Source organism: Natator depressus, chromosome 3, assembly GCF_965152275.1.
Source record: "Natator depressus isolate rNatDep1 chromosome 3, rNatDep2.hap1, whole genome shotgun sequence".
Taxonomy (NCBI): Eukaryota; Metazoa; Chordata; order Testudines; family Cheloniidae; genus Natator; species Natator depressus.
This window is the reverse complement of record NC_134236.1, coordinates 49,377,883-49,404,917: the sequence shown is the minus strand read 5'-3', so window position 1 is coordinate 49,404,917 and position 27,035 is coordinate 49,377,883. Positions and strand designations below refer to the sequence as shown.

The following is a 27,035-nucleotide window of genomic DNA, read 5'->3' as shown; positions in this document are numbered from 1 at the left end:
CCCTCCTGGCCCTCTCCCCCCACCCACTGGCACTTGGAAAATGGATGAGGTCACCAAGACCTCTCCTCTTACCTCTGTTGATGGCTTCTCAATCTACCCACCCTATCTGTCCAGGCTTGCATCTAGCTCTCTGATACTTCAAGAATGGCCTCATGTTTTTTAAAAACAAAACATGGAAAAGACCTTCTAAATCTTTCCTCCTACAAACACACTTTCTCTATCACTTTTGACAACTCCAACTTCCCTGTCACCGAGTGCTAAAATCAAATAAACAAACAAACAAACTTTGGAGTTATCTTTAGCTGCTCTTTTCTTCTTCTCAACTAAAACTAGGCAATTCCCTTATCTTGTCATTCCTCCCTCTATAACACTTCTAAATTTACCCTTTCCTCTCCACATGTGCTGCCAAAATGCTCATTCATGCCATGATTCTATCTCACCTACGCTACTATAACCTCTTTCTCTCTTCCCAGATTGCTTCTCCCTACTTCAGTCTAGCCACCACTTGACAGCTAAAATAACCTTCCTCTCCTGCTATTAGAACTAGGTCACTCCCTCAAGTCTCTTCACTACCTCCCTCTCTCTTTTGGTATACATTTCAAACTCCTTGTCCTCCCTTTTTAAAATGACAACCAGCTCTGCCCTGCCTACATCTCACTGCCTGTTGCTAACCATCTTTCCATCCTACACTTAAAAGAAACAAGGTAGGACAAATAGTTAATCTCCTGCTCCCTCTCTCACATTTGGGTCTTTTTTTTCCACATTACTCCTTAAACCTGAAATGAACCACCCTTTCATGGGAACCAACCATCTTCTGTCTTTAAACCCTTCTATTAAGCCCTACTTTGTTTGTCTTGCTTTCCATTCCTGTGCCTCACCCAATCTTAACCTCTTTCAAAATATCAGAACTTATCACGTTCACTCACTAAAGAATATAGCTCGCATTATTTATATTTATATACACTTTTGTCCTCTCTTTGCCTACCCTTTCCTTTGTCCATTATCTTCAGTCTATGTTTGACTACTTTAGGTGGTATTTTTAGTTTCTGTAGAGCACCATGCAATATTACAGTGCTATATAATGTTTAATAATAAATATTAATAATCCAAAATCCACATAATAGGAACAAAAGATATTTTGCTTTTTACTGATTCTTCATTTTTAACAGTAATGAGATAAATGTGAAAAGACCAAAACAAATAAAAATGAATTAGTAACATGAATGTGGCAGTTGAAAGTGTGATGAAAAATGAGACACAGTGCCATATCAAGTAATATAAACTAGTCATCACCTATGATTTCCTGAACTTCATTCTGATTCATTGCTGGTTTTGCTGCTTTATCCTTCGAAGAGGAGGATTTTGCACCTGTCAGACTATGCGTGGCCATGTATTCGTGTGTATAAAGGGCTTGCATCAAATCATTTATAAACTTTTGAGGCTTGCTCTTGTTACAAAGGGCAATCTGCCATTTTTCAATCTTGAACTGAAAAATACAATAGTCATAGACATGACTGTTCTAATCCTCACAAAATACAACCAAATATAATCATACTTAAATTTTTTCCCCAACATTTTAACATTTTCAAAAGCAGCATCTACACCAGTGCACTCAAAACTGGGTGCCCAGTTGTGTGCACATCTAATTTTGGAACTGCACATGTAAAATACATTTTGCAGATACAAGGGAGGGGCCAGATTGTGGCGCCTTACTCATGCTGGTGAACGTTTTCTCGAGCAGGCTCATTGGTTTCAATGGAACTACTTGCCTCCGTAAATGCTCACCAATGTTAGCAAGAGCTCCAAAATCTGGACCTAGGCTATTAGCTATCTAATGCACCTGCTGTTTACATGTAGAAATCAGAGTACCCTGAGCATGTGGGCAAGATTCACCAGCCAGATACCCAGGAAAGAATTCTCTGTAGTAACTCAGATCCCACCCCATTTAACATCCCATCACAGGCCATTGGGCCTATTTACCATGAATAGTTAAAGATCAATTAATTGCCAAAATCATGTTATCCCATCATACCATAAATTTATAGAATTTAATCTTGAAGCCAGATAGGTCTTTTGCCCCCACTGTTTCCCTTGGAAGGCTGTTCCAGAACTTCCCTCCTCTGATGCTTAGAAACCTTCGTCTAATTTCAAGTCTAAACTTCCCGATGGCCAGTTTATATCCATTTGTTCTTGTGTCCACATTGGTACTGAGCTTAAATACCTCCCTGGTATTTATCCCTCTGATATATTTATAGAGAGCAATCATATCTCCCCTCAGCCTTCTTTTGGTTAGGCTAAACAAGCCAAGCTCCTTGAGTCTCCTTTCATAAGGCAGGTTTTCCATTCCTCAGATCATCCTAGTAGCCCTTCTCTGTACCTGTTCCAGTTTGAATTCATCCTTCTTAAAAATGGGAGACCAGAACTGCACACAGTATTCCAGGTGAGGTCTCACCAGTGCCTTGTATAACGGTACTAACACCTCCTTATCTCTACTGGAAATACCTCGCCTGATGCATCCCAAGACCGCATTAGTTTTTTTCACGGCCATATCACACTGGCGGCTCATAGTCATCCTGTGGTCAACCAATACTCCAAGGTCCTTCTCATCCTCTGTTACTTCTAATTGATGCGTTCCCAGCTATAACTAAAATTCTTGTTATTAATCCCTAAATGCATGACCTTACACTTCTCACTATTAAATTTCATCCTATTACTATTACTCTAGTTTACAAGGTCATCCAGATCCTCCTGTATGATATCCCGGTCCTTTTCTAAATTGGCAATACTTCCCAGCTTTGTATCATCTGCAAATTTTATTAGCACACTCCCACTTTTTGTGCCGAGGTCAGTAATAAAACGATTGAATAAGATTGGTCCCAAAACCGATCCCTGAGGAACTCCATTGGTAACCTCCCTCCAGCCTGACGGTTCACCTTTCAGTATGACCCGCTGTACTCTCCCCTTTAACCAATTCCTTATCCACCTTTCAATTTTCATATTGATCCCCATCTTTTCCAATTTAACTAATAATTCCCCATGTGGCACCGTATCAAACACATTACTGAAATCTAGGTAAATTAGATCCACTGCATTTCCTTTGTCTAAACAATCTGTTACTTTCTCAAAGAAGGAGATCAGGTTGGTTTGGCACGATCTATTTTTTGTAAAACCATGTTGTATTTTGTCCCATTTACCATTGACCTCAATGTCCTTAACTACTTTCTCCTTCAAATTTTTTTCCAAGACCTTGCATACTACAGATGTCAAACTAACAGGCCTGTAGTTACCCGGATCACTTTTTTTTCCTTTCTTAAAAATAGGAACTATGTTAGCAATTCTCCAGTCATACGGTACAACCCCTGAGTTTACAGATTCATTAAAAATTCTTGCTAATGGGCTTGCAATTTCATGTGCCAATTCCTTTAATATTCTTGGATGAAGATTATCTGGGCCCTCCGATTTAGTCCCATTAAGCTGTTCGGGAGTTTTGCTTCTACCTCAGATATGGTAATATCTACCTCCATATCCTCATTCCCATTTGTCATGCTACCGTTATCCCTAAGATCCTCATTAGCCTCATTAAAGACTGAGGCAAAGTATTTATTCAGATATTGGGCCATGCCTAGATTATCCTTAACCGCCACTCCATCCTCAGTGTTTAGCAGTCCCACTTTTTCTTTCTTTGTTTTCTTCTTATTTATGTGGCTATAGAACCTTTTACTATTGGTTTTAATTCCCTTTGCAAGGTCCAACTCTACTTGACTTTTAGCCTTTCTCACTTTATCCCTACATGTTCTGACCTCAATAAGGTAGCTTTCTTTGCTGATTTCTCCCATCTTCCACTCCCTGTATGCTTTCTGCTTTTTCTTAATCAGCCCTCTGAGATGCTTGCTCATCCAGCTTGGTCTACAATTCCTGCTTATGAATTTTTTCCCCTTTCTTGGAATATAGGCTTCTGATAGCTTCTGCAGTTTTGACTTGAAGTAATTCCAAGCCTCCTCTGCCTTTAGATCCATAAATTCTCCAGTCCAATCCACTTCCCTAACTAATTTCCTTAATTTTTGAAAATCAGCCCTTTTGAAATAAAAAACCCTAGTCGCAGATTTATTTTTGTTTATCCTTCCATTCAGTTTGAACTGAATTAGCTCATGATCACTTGAACCAAGGTTGTCCCCTACAACCATTTATTCTATGAGGTCCTCACTACTCACCAAAATCAAATCTAAAATGGCATCCCCTCTTGTCGGTTCAGCAACTACTTGATGAAGGAATCATCAGCTATCGCATCTAGGAAAGTCTGAGCCCTATTATTATTACTAGCACTTGTCCTCCAGTCTATATCTAGGAAGTTAAAGTCTCCCATGATCATACAGTTTCCATTTGTATTTACTTCATTAAAAACATTAAAGAGGGCTCTATCCATATTCAAATTAGATCCTGGCGGTCTATAGCACACCCCAAGCACTATCACAGGGGAGGTGCTAGTAGTTTTCTTCCCCAATGTGATTTTTGCCCAGACGGACTTGGTCTTATCCATTCCATCGCTTCTTATTTCTTTACATTCTACCTCATCATTGATATACAATGCTACTCCACCACCTTTACCTTTATTTCTGTCTTTCCTAAACAGCACATACCCTTCAATACCTGTAGTCCAGTCGTGACTACTATTCCACCATGTTTCTGTTATTCCTATAATATCTGGTTTCACTTCCTGCACCAGTAGCTCTAGTTCCTCCAGGTTACCTAGGCTCCTCGCATTGGTGTACAAACATCTTAATTTTTGCTGTTTGGCCTCGCTCACATTCTTTATACAATTAGGCACAGACATTCTACAGCCAGTATGACCTATTAGACTGGTATCCACACTGCCCTTCCTCCTTATGTCCATTCTCCTACCCACGGCTGTATCCTTTCTTACTTTGTTTTCTTCCCTCTCCATGCTAAAATCCGGCGTGGAGATCACCTGGACATCTCCCAACCATCTCTTCCAAATTCCTAGTTTAAAGCTCTCTTAATCAGTTGTGCCAGCCTCCATCCTAGAAGTCTATTTCCTTCCCTACTCAGATGAAGTCCATCCCGAGAGAACTGTCCTCTGTCCATGAATGCCTCCCAGTGGCCATACATCCCAAAGCCCTTCTTATAGCACCACTGCCTGAGCCATCTGTTGATAGTCATAATCTTGTCACACCTTTGTTGCCCTTCTCTAGGAACAGGCAGAATCCCACTGAAGATCACCTGAGCCTCGATTCCCTTAAGCCGTCTTCCCCAACCTGGCATAGTCTCCCTTGATACGTTCCAGCGAGAATCTACCGGTATAATTTGTTCCCACATGAAGGACGATCAGTGGATTCTTTCCCACTTTCTTTAGGATCCTCTTCAACCTCAGGTCCACATCCCGTATCTTAGCACCTGGAAGACAGCACACCCTTCTATTCTCTGGATCAGCTCTGGTTACAGGCCTGTCCATTTTTCTCAGTAAGGAGTCCCTGATCACGTAGCCCTGCCTTTTCCTGGTGACAGTGCAATTCTCTGGTCTATCCCCTGTTCCCTCTGCCTGCAAGTTCTTTCCATTCCTATTCTCCCTTGTAATCCTCTTCAACACATCCTGTATCCTCCAGGGGCTCATATTTGGTGTAGTCTCCATTGACTCTTCCCCTTTTCCTGTAGGACTAGCTGCTCTTCTCTTCTTCCTTGCCCTTCCACCTTCAGTGGCCACCTGCTGAGCTCCTTCTTCATTTTCCAACTTTGCAAACCTGTTCTTGAGCTCTATTTCTCCTTCACTAGCCTGTCTTTTCCTCTGCCTGGTTCTCTTAGTCACATGCTTCTACTGTCCATTTTCTTCACCCAGCAGTATTCCCTCAGAGTTCTTCAGTCCTGCTTCCATCTGCAAGTCTGAGCTTTTCCCTTCAGCCTCCTCATGTCTTTGCTCCATAATCTGCTCGGACCCCCTTCTAAACTCAACCAGACTTTCCACCTGCATCTCCAATCCTCTGATCTTTTCTTCCATCGGCTCTATCAGGCGGCACTTCATGCAGATGAAACTCTTTCCAGGTACCCCCTCCAGGATCATGTACATACCGCAGCTTCCACATCCAGTCATCTTCATTGTGTTTTCCACTACATGGGTCACCCCCACTGCTGCCTCTGTATCTGTCATAGCTTTCTCACCTAAATCCTGTTAATCTGGGAAACACAAACCACACCAAAATACCAGCACCAACAGCAAAAACAAACCCCAAACAAGCACCGCAATGCAAACTCCCCTTTCAAACTCCCCTGTTTACCGCTCTGTTTGCTGGCTCCCGTGCCACTGCAGCTGTCTGTGCCACTGCCTGACTGGCTGGCTACCTTTATAGGACCCCTAGTCAGAGAAGCCCCACTCCCTAATCAGGGCTCAGCTTCTCTCCCAGCACATTTTGTACATAACAGTTGTCATATTTAATAAAATCATCATCTCTTAATAGTTTTGAATGGATTTTTCTTGATTTAGGGACATGTGAAATACAATCCATACAACTGATCTGTATGGATTGGCATGACTCAGTACATAGAAACGTTTATGTAAATTATGAATGCAGAAACTAATGGAGTTATTCTTTAATTAAATCTTTAAATTGATATTTTTCCTGTACAGATTCTGTGCCTGTGATCTCTTGATAATGCTCTATTACTATAATGGAACATCTGGGACCCAGGTCGCTCCATCCAAAATCAGAGTAACTCCAATTAACTTCTGGCCAATCTCTTTAACGTGGACAGAAAGACACCCTTTCCCCCTCATTTATTTATTTATTATTTAAAAAAGAAAGATTTAAACCTTCTTTCATAACTTTAAGGTCATATTTTCCCCTCAGCTGTTTGAAGTCAATCAAAGTCCCCCATGCACAGCCAAGCATAGGATTTATTGAAATTGAATTGAAAAGCATTTCATACTGCTCCATGCTCTCCTCACCCAAAGACATGAAAATCTAATGAAGTCAAGGGAGTTGCAAAATTGCACCTGAGGGCTCACTGTGATTCACTGTGTCTAATGGGAAACCTCTCGCACACAAAAGGATAATGATTATTTATTAATAAATTCCTCAACTTTCCTAATTACTGTCTGATAATAAAATTATCATTACTGAGGTTTACTTTTCTTTACATAGTCTCAATAAATGTTGCAATATATCAACTTTTATTTCACTCTTATTGCTGAAATAAGCTTTCAGCTAACCTGTTTCTCAGGCTGTTGCTCCTCTTCCTCCATGTTCAATGCTATCGGTGAATTGGAGTTACTGTGGATAGTTGCATATGAATCTGATAAAGAACTGTTTGATGCTTTCCAGACAGTGTGTGAATGAATACTGGAGGCAGATGTGGTCACTCCCCCTTTGAGCAGGGCCTCAGCCATACCTACCAGTTCCTCAAAATGTGTGACTGCCTGTGGCAACACTGAAATTAGAAAGAGTAATCACTAAGAATAGCCACTGATGCTACTAAACTTTGGTTTAGTTTCATGTATACAGGTATTTTTGTAACCAAACTCTTGTCACAGTAGTCAAAAGAACAGGACTTGCAGTCTCCTTCTAGACCAACCCCAGCAATCAGCAGAGATATCATTAGAATGCTGCTTCCTTTTTTTAAAATTCCTTCCCTGCCCTGTCATCAAATGAACCCCACAATGGAGATCAGGCTTCCAGCATAAGCAATGTGCTAGCTGTCTGCGGATTGATAAAAGGAGCCATTGGTTAACACATGCCCACCGTAATGCTGACCTGGCTGTTTTTCTTACACTGTTTTCTCAAAATATGTACAGCACTATAAGATTGAAGAGTATGGGCGAAATTCAGAATAGTTAGAAGCAGGTCCAATTTTATTCACTAGAATGGAGGTATGTCTGGCTGCATTTGACCTTTTATTTCTTGTTATAAGAAATCCTTTAAAATGTCCCCTTATTTGGTCAACATATTGTTTACACAGATGAGCTTTTCTGGAGTGAGTCCATTACAGAGATTACATTCAGTGGAGTGGCAAAGCATGATCTAATGAAACACTGTAAGAGATAAAGAGGAAGCAAAAAGCACAGTAATTAAACTAATAGAAATTATACAGCAAAGGGGAAATGTAAGCATTCAAGAGGAAAGTAGAAATTGACCTAGCAATTTAAATGAAATGGACAGATATTAACAGTCTTTTACTGGACCAATTTCTGTTGGAGAGAGAGTAAGCTCTCTCTGGGTAAGCGCAAAACTTGTCTCTCTCACCAACAGAAGTTGGTCCAATAAAAGATATTACCTCACCCACTTTGTCTCTCTACTATCCTGGGACCAATACGGCTACACCACTCTATTAACAATATCCGATTCAACCTGAAATATTAACAATATCAGATATTAACAATATCAGATTCAACCTGAAAAAATCCTACTGATACATTTAGAGAAAAACAATCCAGAACACAAAGGTCAAATGGGTGAGGGAAGACTGAAACAAAGTAACAATGAGAGAGGACTAGGCAGACAATGAACTGAATTGAATATGTGCTTGCAGCACCATATGGTGACCAAGGGGAAAAAAAGGCAATGTTATACTGGGTTGTACATTCGGTGGCATCATGTTACTGATAAGGCAGGTGACAGACCCTATTTAAGGAACATTTGTTCATTAACATTTTGAATGCTGCATACAGTTTTGGCTGCCCATATTAAGAAAACAACAATGAATTGGAGAGGGATCTAGAGAAGGCCAACTAAGGTGACTAAAGGCTTGGTTAAAAGAGCTAAATGGATATAAATTGGTTAAAAGATTACAAGGCATAACTTAGAAATAACTGATGATTTTCAAAAGGAAGAAATTATTTGGTTCAGGGATGAATAATTAGAAGTTAAGGGATAGAACTAAGTAGGGGAAATTTTAGAATATCAATAATTGCTGAACAATAACATCAGTTAGACTTTGGTCAGTGGAGTCCCAGTTGCTGGAGTTATTCAAACTTGACCTGCACTTATACAAAGCACATGAAAATGTTCTGTGAGGAACAATCCAGCTGATTTAACCAGTTTTTTTTCCATCTTTAAACTCAATGATATCACAGTCTCTTTTTAAGTTGATTTCATCTATGGGCCAACTGGAATTAAATGCTGTAGTCACACAGAAATGACTTTTTTTTACTAATTTGGGGCTAGATATTGACAGATGCTTCAGCACTCACAATTCTCACGTAAGTGTCCTCACAACAATCAGGACTTTATGTGCTTTCAGTTCGCCTCTTCGCCAAAAAGTGTCCATTTCCCCACAGTTTACCTTGAAGCATGACCAGTGACTGCCGTAGGCGACAGTTTTCTCTCATGGTGTCTGTCAGTTTCCTTTTCAGACTTTTTATTTTGGCACGTAGTTCCACTTTGGATAACTGAAACAAGGGCTCCTCATCATCACTACTGCTTTCGCTGTACAGAAAGGCATTTCCAGAATACGGTTCTCTCTGAAAAAAATAAATTGGGCTAAAAAGCAACAACAGAACATAAAAGTATCTACTATTAAACTGTTTGGCTAAAGGAGGATATTCTCTTTACAAAGACACACAAAATATAAATATGAGTTCACCTTAATAATCAACTTAACTAACATTGATACTGTAATTCAACTAACTGGTTGACTACAATATTAACAATACTTAGCTCTAATACACTACTTTATATCTCCCAAGCACTATATGAACATATACAAAGATAGCATCTTTCATCGGCACTAATTCACTTAAAATTTTAAATAAATTAATTTTTTTTAAATGTGAACCTCAGCTTTGTTGTGCTGCACAGCTGCAAATTACTGATGACAAGATGTTTTACCTGTTTGTTAATTAAAGATGTTTCAAGTTGACTCAGGATGTTGGCAGAGGCAGAGGCCTGTAATGATTTCTTTCTTTTTATACTCTTCATCATTTTCCCCTGAAAATAACCACATGATAACACATTTGCACTCACATAGTGTTTTCTATCAGAAGATTTCATTGTACACTACAAACATTTATTCATTTTGGCCTATGTCCTTTGAGTAGAAAAAATATGTCTGTATCTTTTGTCAGTTCTGAGATCCATGGATTCTCCTGAGTAATTTGCAGATCTTACTCCATGGCAGACTTCAGAAGCCATGACCCTTGCCCACTTTATGGTGTTATCAGAGCCCTTTCTCATTGGGGATGATGCAGTGTAGGTGCACAACACCCAAAGCTATGAAGATTCTACATACATTTTATCCTTCTGCAACTTCTGATAAGGATGGAGGGAAGATCTGGACCCGTGTTATCAATTACCCCAACATGTCATTGAGCTAAGGCATGATGTGAAGATTGCCTTTGTCTCCACTGCCAACATACACATACTGTGTACCCAGAAAAGTCACGAGCAATGCACTGGAACATTATATTAGGGCATAAAAGTAACAGGTTTACACTTGGGAAAACAACAGAGACTGAAAACCCACCTGCCTTTTGTCCAGGTCACTATCTTCACTCTCTGAGAATATCATCTCAATCCTCTTCCTCTTGCCTTTTCCAACAACTTGTATTTTTGTAATTTCATCCGCCTGCAATATCTTCTGCATCATCTCAACTAGCTCTTGAGGGTCATCTGAAGTGGAGAAAAGAGAAGTCCAAGCAGATGATACTATTCTGCCAGTCAGCTAGCGACATCTGAAATTGTTATAAATGGGCTGCTTTGCAGATGGACTCACCACTCATGTACACTACTTTTACTAAATGTTTCTCTGTCTTCCTTTCTCCCACAGGCCAGTTAACTAGCACCTGCTCATTTGGTTTCAGGAGTCCTTCTAGTTCACTGTCATCATTGGGAAGATCCTGAATCCATGAAGTCTCTCCAATTTGTAGCGAATTATCATTTACAAAATCGAACAGCGTGAACTTTTTCATTTTTAAGGGATTTCCTTGTCACACAGCCACAGCCTGAAGAATTTCATAGGAAAAATAATTGTTATTTCATCATGTCACAGGTGTACGTGAAGTTTTATAAACAGATTTTTTAAAAAAATCCAGCCCTCTGCTCCTAGAATCTTACAATCTGAGGGCCTCTCTGTGTGAAAATAACCTGTACAGGGGAAGAGAAAACTAGCCCAGTCTCCTGTGAACTCTTCCTTCAAAAGGGGAGAGGGGAAGAGTTTGCCCAGCATACATATAGCCACAGAAGTGGAAAGAGATTTGGTCTCAATGTGCAGCAGCAATCAAAAAAGCAAACAGAATGTTAGGAACCAGAAGGAAAGGGATAGATAATGAGAGACAAAATATCATATTGTCTCCATATAAATCCATGGTACACCCACACCTTGAATTCTGCATGCAGATGTGGTCGCCCCATCTCAAAAAGATATATTAGAATTGGAAAAGGTTCAGTAAAGGGCAACAAAAATTATTAGGGGTATGGAATGGCTTCCATAAGAAGAGAGATTAATAAGACTGGGACTTTTCAGCTTAGAAAAGAGACGACTAAGAGGGGAAATGATAGAGGTCTATAAAATCATGACTGTGTGGAGAAAGTAAATAAGGAAGTGTTATTTACCCCTTCTCATAACACAAGAACATGGGGTCACGAAATGAAATTAATAGGCAGCAGGTTTAAAACAAACAAAAGGAAATATTTCTTCACACCATGCACAGTCAACTTGTGGAACTCTTTGCCAGAGGATGTTTTGAAGGCCAACAGGGTTCAAAAAAGAACAAGGTAAGTTCATGGAGGATAGGTCCATCAATGGCTATTAGCCAGGACGGGCAGGGATGGTGTCCCTAGCCTCTGTTTGCCAGAAGCTGGGAATGAGCGACAGGGAATGGATCACTTGATGATTACCTGTTCATTCCCTCTGGGGTACCTGGCATTAGCCGCTGTCGGAAGACAGGATACTGGGCTAGACGGACCTTTGGTCTGACACAGTATGGCCGTTCTTATGTTCTCCAAACCTATACACTACAGAGGATCCACTGAAGAAAAGGGGCATTCACACAGAGGATCTCTGCCTCCCCACTACTACCTGGTCTCCTTATCTGTCTGCCGCAGACTGACTATTATGCCTGGAGTTTGCCTCACCTTATAGTGTCCTGAATGCAGAGGTAAAACCTCTGTGAGATAATACAGACTCAGAAGGCTTAAAGGTACAAAGATGATAAAAACTTCAGACAGTAGTTTACACTTGCAACTTGAGGTGTATGTATTGTGTATGCTATTTAAAGGGATGTATGACTAAAAGACGATGAATCATCCTTTGGGCAACAAGATGTACAGTACAATTACAGTCATATAGGAGCAACCCAGAACACCAAGGATAAGTGAGTAGATGAAGTCTGACACATCCTGGCAATGGAAAAGTTGACATATATAAGAATTGACAGTCTCAGGACTATTAGACAGTTGGGCTGCCTTTTATGAACTACAGAATAAAAGCTATAAAGAGAACACAGAACCAACATTTGCATTCCCCCCCCCCCCTTTTTTTACACTAGACTCTTAAAGCTAAGGAAGGAAAGGACTATTTTAATCCTCTTGGCAGTACTGAAAATTCATGGGCAGGGGGAAGGGAAGGAACAAAATGCAAACTGAAGTAGTTTGTATTTTAGTTTGTTCTGTTAAAAACAATGTGACATCTAGGCTGAGAAATGGAATAAGAATTATCATCAGTACTCTGTGAAGAGTTTGTTGGGTATGATATCAGTAGTACTGTATAGGACTGGGTTGTACTTCTATTTTACATTTTTTCAAGGAAGTGCAATTTCATGAGATTATATTTTCTTTAATATGAATGCAAAGTACTCCACTTAGGAAGGAACAATCAATTGCACACACACAAAATGGGAAATGATTGCCTAGGAGGGAGTACTGCAGAAAGGGATCTGGGAGTCATAGTGGATCACAAGCTATATATGTGTAACACTGTTGCCAAAAAAAAAAAAAAAAAAAAAGCAAACATCATTCTGGGATGTATCAGCAAAAATGTTGTAAGCAGGACACGAGAAGTAATTCTTCCACTCTTCTCTGCACGATAAGGCCTCAGCTGGAGCATTGTGTCCAGTTCTGGGTGCAACATTTCAGGAAAGATTTGGACCAATTGGAGAAAGTCAAGAGGAGAGCAACAAAAATGATTAAAGGTCTAGAAAACATGACCTATGAGGGAAGATTGAAAAAATTGGGCTTGTTTAGTCTGGAGAAGAGGAGACAGACAGTTTTCAAGTACATAAAAGGTTGTTATAAGGAGGAGGGTGAAAAATTATTCTCCTTAACCTCTGAGAATAGGACAAGAAGCAGTGGGGTTAAATTGCACCAAGGGAGGTTTAGGTTGGACATTAGGAAAAACTTCCCCATTGTCAGGATTTGTTAAGCACTGGAACAAATTGCCTAGGGAGTTTATGGAATCTTCGTCATTGGAGGATTTTAAGAACAAGTTAAACACTCCTCAGGAATGGTCTAATTATCAGGTAGTCCTGCCTTGAGAGAAGGGGACTGGACTAGATGACCTATTGAGGTCCCTTCCAGTCCTATACTTCTATGATTCTCAGAGCAACTAGAAAGCCCCAGATTATCTGAAAACACCCAAAATTTTACACGTAAAGTCTGGGGAAAAGGAATCCCCAAGTCATGAATCACTAGGATCCTGATTCTGCCACCCTTACACACGCTGAGTAGTTCTTTAGTCCACAAGAAGGAATCACTCAACATTGGTGTAGGTGGCAGAACTGAGCCCTCAGGTTGTGCTCCTGCTCCCAGTGAAGTTTTGCCATTGACTTCAATAGGAACAGATGAAGTCCAAAATTCACACTAAAATCAGGCCAATGGAATAGAAATTTGGTCAAAGTGAGATATACGAAGTGCAGGGTTTAAAAGAGGTCTGAGTACATGTGCATGCTCTGACAAACCCACCCTGCCTGACAGGGATAATTAGAGCTTTATCACAGCAGTCATGGACTCTGTAATTTATCATTATTTTTAAAAAATCTGTGACTTCTGAGGATTTTTGCAAGTGGTGGGTGGATATGAGAGTAAACAACTGAACCTATTTCACTGAGAGCCTGCCAACTTAAAAACATGGGACTCTCATAGAAATTAGAAAATAATATTCAGGGCTAGAGATTTGTCACACAGTCATGGATTGCATGACTCCTCTGGTTTTGGGGGGAGAAGTCACAAAGCTTTCACGGCTGCTTTAAAAGGCATCTGTGCTGTGCTGCTGCTCCTGCTGCTTTTGCAGAGGCTGAGGCAAGAAAGCAGTGCTGAAGAGGTGGCAGAGGCTCTCTAGCATCCCTCTGCTGCTACTGCAGCACTGAATCAGCATGCAGTCCAGCTGTTTTAAATATATTAGACATGAAATGGTTTAAATCAGTCTTATTGCAACATAAAGGACACGGAGTAAAATAACACAACCTTGGATTTCTTTGGTATTTTTCTTTCCCCCCACTGATCTCTTCACACAATTTACTGTGACAAGCTGAGACCCTCAGGGATAAATACCTACCTGTCTGTTGGCATCTTCTTGAGAAAGTAATTAAAGTGGTTGGAAAGGTAGAACAAAATGTCTGTAATGAAGAAAAGAAAAAGTCCAAGATCCTCCACCTATAGAAGGAAACATCAGGGCCAGTCTTGCAGTTCTTTCATGTGCAAAACTCTCAGTGGGGTCAGTAAAAACAACAAGGACTCCGGTGGCACCTTAGAGACTAACAGATTTATTTGGGCATAAGCTTTCGTGGGTAAAAAACCCACTTCTTCAGATGGAGTCAGTGGGTGTCTTGCTTGAGTAAGGACTGGATGATAGGATGCATCATCTCCAGGCGATGTTTTCTGACAAAACAGATCACCACAAATGTAAAACAAATGTGTACACACCCTGATTAGGGCATCTAGTTGCTGCTTGGGCAGAATAAGACAGAATAATAGTAAAAACTGCCAAAATTTTTCATTTAAAAAAAATGCTGAAATGTGACATTTTGACAATTTATAAACTTTTTTTCCCTCAAAACCTTTTCTAAATGGGAGATTTGTTGAAATGGATCTTTTCCAGCAAACAGTTTTAGTTTCAATGAATCAGCATTATCCAATGAAAAAATGTTTAGTCAATAAACTCCAACCAGCTCAACTCATAAGCCTGCACTGTAGAAGAGAGCAGCTTTATAATCTGATCCAGCCTCCAGTAGCTCCACTGGTATAGAGCTCCAGAAAGAGGCTATTTAGGCATCTCCCAGCTGACTTAGACCTGTGGTTCTCAAACTTTTGTACTGGTGACCCCTTTCACACAGCAAGCCTCTGAGTGCAACCCCCCTTATAAATTAAAAACACATTTTTTTTATATTTAACACGACAGGCAGTCCTCGACTTTATGATGTTCGAGTTACGACAAACAGCACTTACGGCATTTATAAATTGTCACTGTGGTTTGACTTTACAACGTTGGTTTTGACTTTACAATGCTCAATCTGACATTGTTCCTCTGGGAAATGACATTTTCGACTTAAGACGTGATTTTCAGGAACTAATTGTGTCATAAGTCTGAGGACTGCCTGCTGGAGGTGAAGCAGGGTTTGGGAGTGGAGCCTGACAGCTTGCGACCGCCACGTAATAACCTCATGACCCCCTGAGGGGTCACAACTGCCAGTTTTAGAACCCCTGCCTTAGACTGTCCCATCCTGACAGGGTCCTGGCCACTTTTGAGGCTGTACCAGCTAAATCCAGTGCCCCCATTTCTGCTGGACTTTCTGCTTTTGGAGCCTGGAGTTTAGAATTTATCAGTGTAGAATGAATCTGGTCTTGTGTTCTCAATCTTTTTTTTCTCTGCTTTGGGAGGCTTTATGTCAGAGTCCTGACATTGAGAGTTTGGTGGATTAAATCATTTTAACTGGGAGAGATGTAATTGTTCACTAATATTACAGTGTGGAGTTACTAACTACAGAAGGGGGTTTTGTACCATTTATTAAAATCCACACTTGCAGGCTTTTGTAAGCAAGATACTTTACAACTGCCAGATTCTCCATCTGAAAACACAAGCTACCCATTTCAGATCTATTGTTCCTTACATTTATTGTTTATTTCTCTTGAGAGACCCACAGCTATCCCTAGTTTCTCTGAAATCAGATAGCCTGTAGAAGAAGAAAAAAGGTGGAAGCAGCCATTTACATGCTGTGTGGAGGAAACATATATTAATTGGATCCCTAATTTTTGCAGACATGCTCACATCCACATCCTGAACAGATATTAAATATACAATTTTGCACATAGGATACTGTTACTAAGCAACCAGGAAAGCCAGAATAAGAAAAATAAATACAAAAGTCTTCGTAAAGACATCTCCCTCCCTGTGGCTGACACAGTCTGGTCCAGCTCCATTCAGCAGGAGAGCTGGCAGATACCACGATGAGATCACTACTTCTCTTTCCTCTCAGTAAACGTAAAGTATTACAAATTTACAACATGAGATTTTAGCCACTCACTGAATCTGAGTCTGTTCTCCCTGAAGTCAGTGAGAGCTTTGCTATTGATTTCAACAGAAACAAGATCAGGCCCACAATATACAATCCTATACTGTATACCTGTTTCCTATATTTCCAGGATTAATGCCTAGAAAGAAAAGACTAAAATCTTGGTATTGTAGTGAAATGTGATCATTCTGAAATTCATACATACTACAATTGTTAACATTTTATATTCACTGCCTTCTGGGTCCAGCCTTTACTAATCCCAGTTCTCACTGGAAAGTCCCTCCGCTAACCAGTTATCAGCAGAAAGGGAGGAAGCTGGGTCTGCTGCAGCCAAAACCACTTCACTCCACACTAGGACACTGGTCCTATTTACAGAGTTTGGTTTCCATTGCTTTTTAAACTGAATTTCCCAAGAAAATTAAAGATATGGGTGCAAAATACCTTGGACTAAAATAAAAACTCAAGAGAATTTAAATGGTCTCATAACAAATTTATAATTAAAAATAAGGCCTTATTAACTATTTTATTTTTCCAGTTCTATGGTCTAATTCTGTTCCTACTGAAGTCAGTGTGAGATTTTATCATTGACTTCAGAGGGAGAAGAATTAGGCCTTTCATGAGGAATGCAGAAGTGCAGTTATTGCTCAAGAGCTTTATAGAGTGATATCATAGTCATTTTATGGGAAAGAATGACTTATGTAGAAGCAAAATCTACAGCTCTCAGGAAAGGTTTACAGAGCCCAGACTTCCCAGAAAAAACAGAGATATTGTGTTGCATATTTAGCTGTAAAATTAGGGGGAAATCTTTCAGAATATCACTACAGAACTTTAAAGATTGTGTAGATACATTTAAAATTACCCCATATCCACTATCCCAGGGGTTCTCAAACTGGGGGTCGGAACCCCTCAGGGGGTCGCGAGGGTATTACCTCGGGGGTCACAAGCTGTCAGTCTCTACCCCAAACCCCACTTTGCCTCCAGCATTTATAATGGTGTTAAATATATAAAAAAGTGATTTTAATTTATAAGTGGGGTCGCACTCAGGCTTCCTATGGGAAAGGGGTCACCAGTACAAAAGTTTTAGAACTACCGCACTACCCCATATCCACTTTCTCTACATAAAAGAATAAATGGACACAAATCAGACATCAGAAATTGTAACATACAAAAGCCAGTAGGAGAACACTTTAATCTCCTTGGACATTCTATAATAGATTTAAAAGTAGTCATTCTTCAACAAAAAAACTTCAAAAACAGACTTCAAAGAGAAACTGCAGAGCTACAATTCATTTGCAAATTTAACATTATAAATTTGGGCTTGAATAGGGACTGGGAGTAGCTGGCTCACTACAAAAGCAATTTTCCCTCTCTTGGTGTTGACACCTCCTCATCAATTATTGGGAGTGGTCCACATCCACCCTGATTGAACTGGCCCTGTCAGCACTGGTTCTCCACTTGTACGGTAACTCCCTTCTCTTCATGTGCCGGTATATTTATGGCTGCATCTGTAATTTTCATTTCATGCATCTGAAGAAGTGGGTTTTTTACCCACGAAAGCTTATGCCCAAATAAATCTGTTAGTCTTTAAGGTGCCACCGGACTACTCGTTGTTTTTATGGATACAGACTAACACGGCTACCCCTCTGATATTTAGCAGGGGGTATAACAGTGAAGTAAATTTTCAGGGCAATGTGTGAGGGAATTTAGCTACACAATTCTTACTATCAGTATCTATCAACTGTACTTCTCCATAACTTAATTATAATGGATGGCTAGCCTGGTATAACTGGCTGTGAAATATTTTGAGATACTTCTGTGTGAACTGATGCTATTCTCAGTAAGCCATATTATCTTATTTACACAGGTAGTCTCACTGATTTCAGAGTCCCATTGGCATTTGAAGTCTGCAGGGTTTGGTCTATACCTTGTACTGGGTGTCAAAAATCTCCTTGAGGAATCTGTGCGATGATTATTATTTTTCACTGGAGTTTCCTGCATGCTGTGGGCTTCAGCAACCTAGAAATACCTTGAAATATTAATAACTCCTAAGTATATTAATGTCCACCACAAGTACAATTCTGTTTTTAATTATAAGGTTGAAGGATTTTCTTTGAAAATGCTCTAGTTCCTTCACCAAACCATCTATCTTCTTTTGTAATCCTGAGAGATGACAAAGGAAAAATAATGGATTTACTAAGCAGAACTATTTAGTAGCTCAAGGATTATAACAATATTTTAAAATTAGTAATTCATTTAGCTAACAGCTCAATATGTTGTGCAGACTCACAGAGACTGTGGAGATGCCTTTACTGAACTCAGAGGTTTACTTTCATTAGTCGACTTTCAAAGAAACTATCAAGCAAAACTAGTAACACTACAAAGAAAGGGATGTGGTACATTATCTTAGTTCTGCATACTGGATGAATATCTTAAATAAATAGATATTTGACAGCTCTGTGATGGTATGTCTACAGTCATGTCTACAAGTTCAACATGTATTTGCTCAGGCACAAATTGACAAGGCCATCACAAATACCACATGGCAATGGGTACAGACTGGCAACCAGAGTAACATTGTGAATAGGAGTGTGCAGATGTTCCTTCCAAAGTTCTTCCAGTGGAAGGGCAATGTCACCAGAAGAAGTTTAACCACAGCCAAAATCAGGCACAAGATACAAACTTAGCACTTGCTCTGAAAAATGGCCAATCAAGAGCCATTTCTCTAAACTACCTGTTATAGAATCTGTTCTGGAAAGATGAATAAAAGGCTGAAGAAAACATCAAAACATTTTTCCACACCCTACTAACATACTTTAAAATTTGTCTGGTAAGAACCTATGACGAGACTTTCTGAGGGAGTTTAAAGCTGGTACAGACTAAATATAGTGCTTACCTCCATCTTTCATATCCCACTACAAAATATAGGTGCTCAAATAGTATGGTGATGACTGCAGTACAAGAATATACGTAGAACAGAATAGAATATTCTAAATGGCCCAACCCTGTTTTTACATGACAACAGACACTATCCTATTTTACTGAGCTACTCCATTTTAAAGCTTTATTAATAGTGACCTACTCTCTTCAATTATAAGAGCACTGCAGCAAAATAGGGGCTAGCATATTCAAGGGTGTGCTCATGTCAATATCAACAGTCCAATGGCACTTTGACTGCCTACACTTATGCATTATTTTTTTGGCTTCCCTTGGTAAGTGATTATACATTTAGAAAGGCTGCCTGGTTAATACTTCCAGTGTCTTCTCTTCTATTCCAAATCCCCTGTCCAAAAGTCCTCTTCATGGCACAATACCAGCAGTAAGGGATTGGTTAACTGGTGGTGATCAAGCCTAAGAAAAAAATATTCTGTCCTAGTACCTAGAAGTAGCAAACTTTTTACATGTATCCAAGTCAAAAAATAAAACATAAAAGTGGTCACACTTTTGTTTTGCGTGACCAGAATCCTGCTTTTGTGGTGCATACATGGAGCAGACGCAGCAACGATCATCACTGTAACTTGATGGAACATAAAGGAGCCATATCCTGGAAAGTGTCATTGTAACAGGGTGGCTTGCCTTTAAGAGCTTGAGGGCCTAGGCCTACTAACCCTGATTACAATGGAGTCACACCTGGCTATAAGAGTAGCAGAAAGCTACAGTGAAGAAGCTACAGAGCGAGAAAGAAAGAGAAGATGCAGTGAAGGGAATTTTTGTGAGAGTTTTTGAGATTACCAGAGGTGGGAGGTGTGGCAGTATGCTGTGGAAGAGACACTTCTTAGGTCATAGATCACGACTTGCAGTGTAATTGCTTTGTTGTTGTTTTCAATTGTGTGTTGCTGTATTGGGAACATGAAAAAGGAATAAAAGTCTAGCCAGAAGGGCCTGGAGACTGAAGTCTGGCCAGATGTGGCTGACTGTTTGGTGGGCATGTAATGGGAAAGCCCCGGAGAAGGGAGAAATTGTTAGCAAAGTACTGCAATGGCACCTCTGGTCATGGGGCGTGCTGAGTAAACAGCAACCCTCTACAACTAGTGTAGCTGGCAAGATTCGCAACTCCCCTCCCACCAAAAAGGAAAGTGGAAACTGAAGGGGTAACAATAAAAAAAGAGATGAAGGACACTGTCCCATTATTCGCAGAACAGCAGCAAAAGACTCAGACCCTCCTGCAGACTTTTGCCAAGTGAACAAAAGGTACAGTCTTCCACTCAGCAGCAGTGGCAGGAGTCTCAGTGCCAAAAAGAAGAGCAGTTTCTGCACTAACTGGAGACATTTACAGGGATGAGGTCAGGGCAGGCCTGGCCCGACATTGGCAAAGCTGGGGTTGGAGGACAATATTGAGGCCTTTCTCTGTACCTTTGATCGGGTTCCTTGCCTTGCTGGCTGAGAAGACTCCACTTGGGTGGCGAGGGTGGTACCATTTTTGACTGGACAGGCTCAAACCACATTTAGAGCTTTCAGTGACACAGTCAACTCATACCCTGAATGGAAAGCAGCCATCTTAGATTAGGACTGACACTAGAAGCGTACTGGCATAAATTCTGTATCGAGCCATTTCAGCGGAAAGCCCAACCCCATGTGGTAGCTCACAGGTTGCAGGACCTGGCTGATTGGTAGCTGCCAGAAAACTCTCTGGGGAAAGTCATGGACCTAATTGTTTTAGAGCATTTCTTGCAGGTTCTGCCCATGGGAGCTCAAACATGGGAGAAGCAGTTTAAAAGCTAGCATCAGTGGCAGAAGCAGTGGAAAAGGCAGAGATCCTAGAAAAAAAGAGATTGCCTGTGTACTATGTTGAACAAACTGGAAGGGGAGAGAGCCTGGACAATGCATTCACATGGTTGGCAACACACATAAATTGCAGGAAGATGGGGAAGTTCTCTTCAGGTAGACTTTGCCCTGGCAAGGCTTTAATGGGGTTGGAGTGGGGAGTGTAACATGGTGGCTAGACCTTAAGGGCTGGAGGGCCTAGGCCTAGTCAACCCTGATTACAAAGGAGTCACACATGGGTTGGATCAGGTGGTTCCACTATAAGAGCAGCAGGAAGTTGCAACAAGGAAGAAGTTGGAGTGCGGGAGGGCAGGCTACAGTGAGGGGGCTTTTGTGAGACTGCTAGAGGCAGGAGGCCTGCCAGTAAGCTATGGAAGGGATACCCTGGAGGACAGAGCTCAAGACCAGCAGAGTAATTGCTATGTTGTTGTTTTCAATTTTGGTTTGGCGTATTGGGAAAGTGACAAAGGAATAAAAGCCTGACCAGAAGGGCCTGGAGGCTGAAGCCTGGTCAAAAGGGCCTGTGAGAGACTGTTTGGTGGGAATGTCATGGGAGAGCCTCAAAGGGGAGAAATTGTTAGTAGGGCATGGCAGACACACCCCTGGCCACGAGGGGGTGCCCAGTAAATGGCAGTCCTGCTATAGTCATCAAGCAATACTTGGGTTTCCTTCTGAAGGTGATCAGCTTGTTGTCATGTTGTCACTCAGTCTCTTAGAGCCTCATGTGTGTTGAAATCACTTTTCTCTTATCAACTACCTACTTAGTAGCATGTTGCAGTAACTGACAAACTTCCACATTTACAGATTTGGTGGAGGCATTATTCCATGCTGTGGGCTTAGTTTACGGAGCATTATCAGTGTCATCTGCATTTCAGGAATTTTGCAAGAGGCCAGCACTCCACTCACTAGTGACTACCGTACAGCTTTAAACCTTGCCACTCCTATCTAACAATTAAAAATCCTTTTTTAATATACCTCATTAAATCTAATTCAAATCAGTAAAATGGTATATGTATTTTATATTTGCTGTACGTAACTCCTTTAATGCTAAAGGATCCCAAAGCATTTTACCATTACATACATATGGTACTTCTGAAGTCCAATTGCCTTGGGGCAGACAATTGCGACAAATGAACATAGCACAATAACGTAGAGAGTGGACAAATTTTAACCAAGGACACAGACACACACAACTACTCTAATAAAAAAACAGCATAGTATCTTTAGTGGTATATTTTCTGCAGGGCTTAGACCAGCTTCTCCGTGTGGAAGCTTAACTTGTATCAGCATTTTTGCAGTCAGAAAATGAATTGTGGGTGCACAACTGTATAAATGCACCTTTATCTGATTTGCACCCATGATCAGGTTGTTAGAGGTGCTGCCTTTTAGATCTGCACCAACAACTGAACTGTGGGCATAAAAATTCTGGTACAAGTTCGGTGTGAGCAAATGGAACTTGCAACATAAGGCCACCTGTCTGAAAAGCTACCCTGTCATGTCCACGGAGAGTAGACAGGACCCTGTTTTTTAAAGTGTCATCTGGAAGGCCTACACATTGTACTGATGGTTTTCCAGAGGTGCAGTGGTCTGGAGGGATGAGCAAATGTATGGTGTTCAGATTATGTGGCCTGGGGCAAGTCACCTAACCTCTCCGGTTTAGCTTCTCTGGCTGTAAACTGAGGCTGGCAATACTTATTTACCTACTTCACAGGGATATTCAGAGAGTTACTTAATGATTGATTAATTAATTAAGTAATGTGCTCTTTAAACATATAAAAACACTGCATTGAACCCTCAATTTAATTGTCTTGAAAGAATGAAGTGTTGAGGTGACCCTGCTGAGATTTGAACCTATAGTTTCACATAGCATAATTTTTAAAACGTTAAGGACATTATTCAGTAATGTGAATGTTGGAAAAATCCACACAGAATAGCACTTTCCTTTTTTGTTTTTGTTGTTTGTGACTTCAGGTTTTCTAGAAGAAAGAAATGAGATTTTATTTAAATGATTAGATAATAATTCTACCAGGTAAGGAGTCTTTTAAACAGGATATAGTACAGTTAAGGGTATGTTAATGTTTACTGCTTCTGATAATAAATTACATTTTAGGCTTTGTATTTTTATTTCTTATCTGTTCAGCAGAAGTTGAATAATCAGAACTCAGAGAATTTCAAATTTTGGCAGTGTAGTTTTTATCAGGTCCTTTAAATAAAACTCCAAACACTCCCCCAGAGACTTACTATACAACAAATAAAGTCACAGTAATATATATGAAAGAAAAGGGTTGTACTTTTTCACTTACTCAGGTTTACAGTAATCTTAAACATATCAGTTTCATACATCCAGGTCACCAGATCAGCCAATTATGTGACTTTTTTTTTTTTAGCAGGGAGTCTTATTACTGTAAACTGAAATATACAGGGCCTGAATCTGTAAGATGCTAAGTGCCTCTTGTGAAATGCTGAGTGCCCTTATCTCTCATTGATCTAGCTCTATGATGATCTTTGAAGGCACATGCATCCCTTCATCTATGTATAAATTATCAAGGAACACAGGCTAGACTGTGCCTTGGACTTACAGGCCATCATGTGGGGCCAAAAGGGCAGGGAAAAGGGTGGAAACTTGATCCCAACTTGTCAGCCAGTACTGCCCAGCCAGCAGAAGGGTGTGTGTGGGGGGCGGGAGAGGGGTAATAAATTGCAGCTGTTTAGGTCAGCAGCAAATTACTACATGTCTGGAGGCAGGAGGATGCAGGGAAGGAATCGTGCCCCAGCATCCCATGCTCAGGGCTGTACTTAAAGGCCCAATCTTCCCATATAACTTTTTTCCCCTTTTTCTTTTGCAAAGAAAACAAACTTTTGGATAAACCAACTGTGTGAAATTATCTAATGAGAATGATTCCAATGAGTGGGCCTCCTCCACCACCACCCCATCTCCCTCCTCCATTAAGAACTTCCATTTGCCTTTATTATCCATAATAACCATGGAGTCCCTGGCTGGAACTTGTCTTGTCCTCCCACACTGCCAATGTGAGTAAAACTTTTATTGCCATGCATACCCCACTACTTCCGAACACCTCTGCTGAAATCTTCCCCCATGCCTTTGTTTCCTGTCACCTTGGTCGTTGCAGTTTCCTTTCTCTAGGACCCGCACTAGATGCCAGCTGTCCAGATTCCAGCATGTGCACAATGCTACCTCCAACCTTATACATATAAAGAAGTGCAGCCACATCATGCACATCCTAAAACACCAGCTCTTCCCTCCCTTCGTTCCAATTCAAAATTGTTTCCTTGTTCATAAAACCTTTCACAGATTTGCTTCAGCCTCTCTCAAGGGACTTGTTTCTCAGTACTTCTTGTCCCTGCCCCCTCAGCACTGGCCTCTGTCATTCCATACACTGTTGCTACAGTTGGCCCGAGAGACCTTACCCTGCATCTCCTGTTCTGAAACAGCTTTCAGTATCCCTCCACCTAAAGCACTCTCCCTCTGATGTCGAATCTCACCTGAAAGTACAGCTTTTCTCTTGATTTCCTCCCTTTATTTCTGCCTCTTTTCTCCTATCTGATTCTAAAACTCTGTAATTGTATTAAGACTATCTCTCTGAAAAGCATTTTTGAGAAGAAGTTTGTATCAAAGCTGCTGTACAAATAAATATATTCTTTTTATCTTTCAGATACACACAGGAAATAAAATGGTATATTTTCCAAATAACTAATAACCCTGTTTCAATTTTTTTTTTAAAGTGAAATCCCTTCAATGACTTAATTCTTATTGACCATTATAAGTAATGGTAATAATGTTTTAACTCCTGTACAGAAAAGGAAAATGCTTAGCAAAAACAGAATAATGATGTAATATAAATATTGACAGAGGCAGAGCAGAGGCTAATGTAAATGAGGGGAATGACCCAGTTTGCTGGGGCTCAGAAGCCGACAGCCGTCACTATCTGACATTTGTGCAGATATTTCTTGAAATAAACTATTCTCTTTTGCATTTTTCAAATGCAAATGCAAAAGAGAAGTAGATGTAATGAAATTCATCATGCCTCTTTGGCAAAATAATATCCTAATGTGAGGATTGTGCAATAACCCTTAGGGAAAAAATTATAGCTTTTGCCTTCTAAATGAGCCAATATTACAGATTTACTTGCAGCCAGATGCCTTACTTGCAGCCAAATGCCATTTCTATCCAAAGATAACGAGAAAATACCAACATTCCATGGCTCTTATTCACATCAAGGCATTGTGTGGTCATTGTTACAGTACACTTCCAAGGATCTCCCAAGATCTTTCAATAAATCAATACAGAGTGAAAGGAAAAGTTTTTTTGTGACAGCAACATAGTGCAACAAGACATAACAGTAGGGCAGTGTGCTGTAATGGAGAATATATCAAGTTGTCTCGTGCAAGTGAAGCAACGTGGACCTTTTTAATAATCTCCAAGTAATCTGCATTAATACAGCCTTACTGCAGTGTACTGCGGTATCAGGAAACATTTCACTGTTGCATCATGATGCAATGCAACCTGATCGCATCTGTTATTTCCCAGATAATGAAGAATGTACTCATGTACTCTCAGATAATGCCTGTACCCTATGCTGTTAAACTTTCTATTTATAATGTAATACTACAGAATAATTCTATCACATTATTAAAAAGGTGGGATGAAATATCTCATAACTAAAAAACCACCACCACTATTCTTTTTCTGGGTTAGACACACCACCCACCATCAGTTTTATCCAGGAAAAAAAACCTAGATCAACTAAAAATGGATTTCCACAATCTTAAAAGTCTACTAAGGAGTTATACAACAATTTAGTGATAAATAGGCTGAATTCCATATATTATTTTACCCATACTTACTCAAGGAATCACAATTAGGTTTCTCTCTATAAACTTAGATGGTCTTGTAGTGTATTTTAAATCTAGGCACACACTTGTATCCATACTTTTTGTTATATAAAAGCATAAACAGCACTGCAATTTGATTTACATAAAGTGCATTTGATTATTAATAAAAAGTTTGTAAAATATTTCTCTGAATTGTGTGTGTGCATGTAAGCCACATAAAATGAACATGAATTTATTTACCAATGAATCCTAACTTTTTAGGATCATACTGGTAAATATTATTGCATAATATTACCTAAATGTACATGTATTTTTCATGGTGTATTTTTACAATTTATAAGAGATTTGTATTGTACTTGTGCATAATTTCTGAAAGATAATTCTTAAAGTAGTATGCCTTCAGTTACAAATACTGAAACATAGTTGTTATATACATTAACAGTACATAGGATCCATTTGGTTTCTTCATCCCAACGTAACAGTGTGCAATGAAGCTCACTGGAGGTGACATTTGCTGCAGCATATTGCAGTTTACTGCAGGAAGCCAGCATATATGGTATTCTGATATAATTGATTTTGCTGCAGCACCCCACAGCACCAGGGAATTTCCCAACGGGCTTTAATAGCTAAAATATTTTAGCTAACTATGTAAATTATACCTCTCTTACAATATACGCTGCATGTATTTTATAACACTAAAAACCGATATTCTGTATGAATGACAGCTACACAATCTCTTCAGTACTCAGTCAGTTATTGCACTAAACCAGGCAACGGAAATAAACCTCCCTGCAAAAGATGAGGTATCAAAATGCAGTAATATACATAACAATTATTCATTTAAAATATTTTTTCAATTCCGTGTATATCGTTATAGACCTTTCAGGAAACTGGTTTTGACTTGTGTCCCTGCGTTTGCTCTGTACCCTGCACAGCAAACCTTGTAGCAGTGAAAAGAATACCAGACACTTAG

At 40.0% G+C, this 27,035-nt stretch overlaps 1 protein-coding gene across 8 annotated transcripts in view; it reads right to left on the bottom strand.

Moving 5' to 3' along the window:
- Positions 1-27,035, bottom strand: part of BEND6 (BEN domain containing 6) — a 113,298-nt gene that overhangs the window by 14,411 nt on the left and 71,852 nt on the right. For 5 of the 8 annotated variants that reach the window (XM_074947879.1, XM_074947884.1, XM_074947885.1 and 2 more), the window contains exons 2-7: positions 10,717-10,945; positions 10,468-10,649; positions 9,834-9,932; positions 9,289-9,466; positions 7,220-7,437; positions 1,294-1,486 (exon numbers count right to left, since the gene is read on the bottom strand). In XM_074947879.1, the coding sequence (XP_074803980.1) occupies positions 1,294-1,486; positions 7,220-7,437; positions 9,289-9,466; positions 9,834-9,932; positions 10,468-10,649; positions 10,717-10,912 (1,066 nt within the window). In that variant the 5' untranslated portion in view covers positions 10,913-10,945. Of the gene's footprint in view, positions 1-1,293; positions 1,487-7,219; positions 7,438-9,288; positions 9,467-9,833; positions 9,933-10,467; positions 10,650-10,716; positions 10,946-14,493; positions 14,598-20,797; positions 20,899-27,035 lie in introns of those variants that run through there. The other 3 variants (XM_074947881.1, XM_074947880.1, XM_074947883.1) reach the window with 3 other exon arrangements.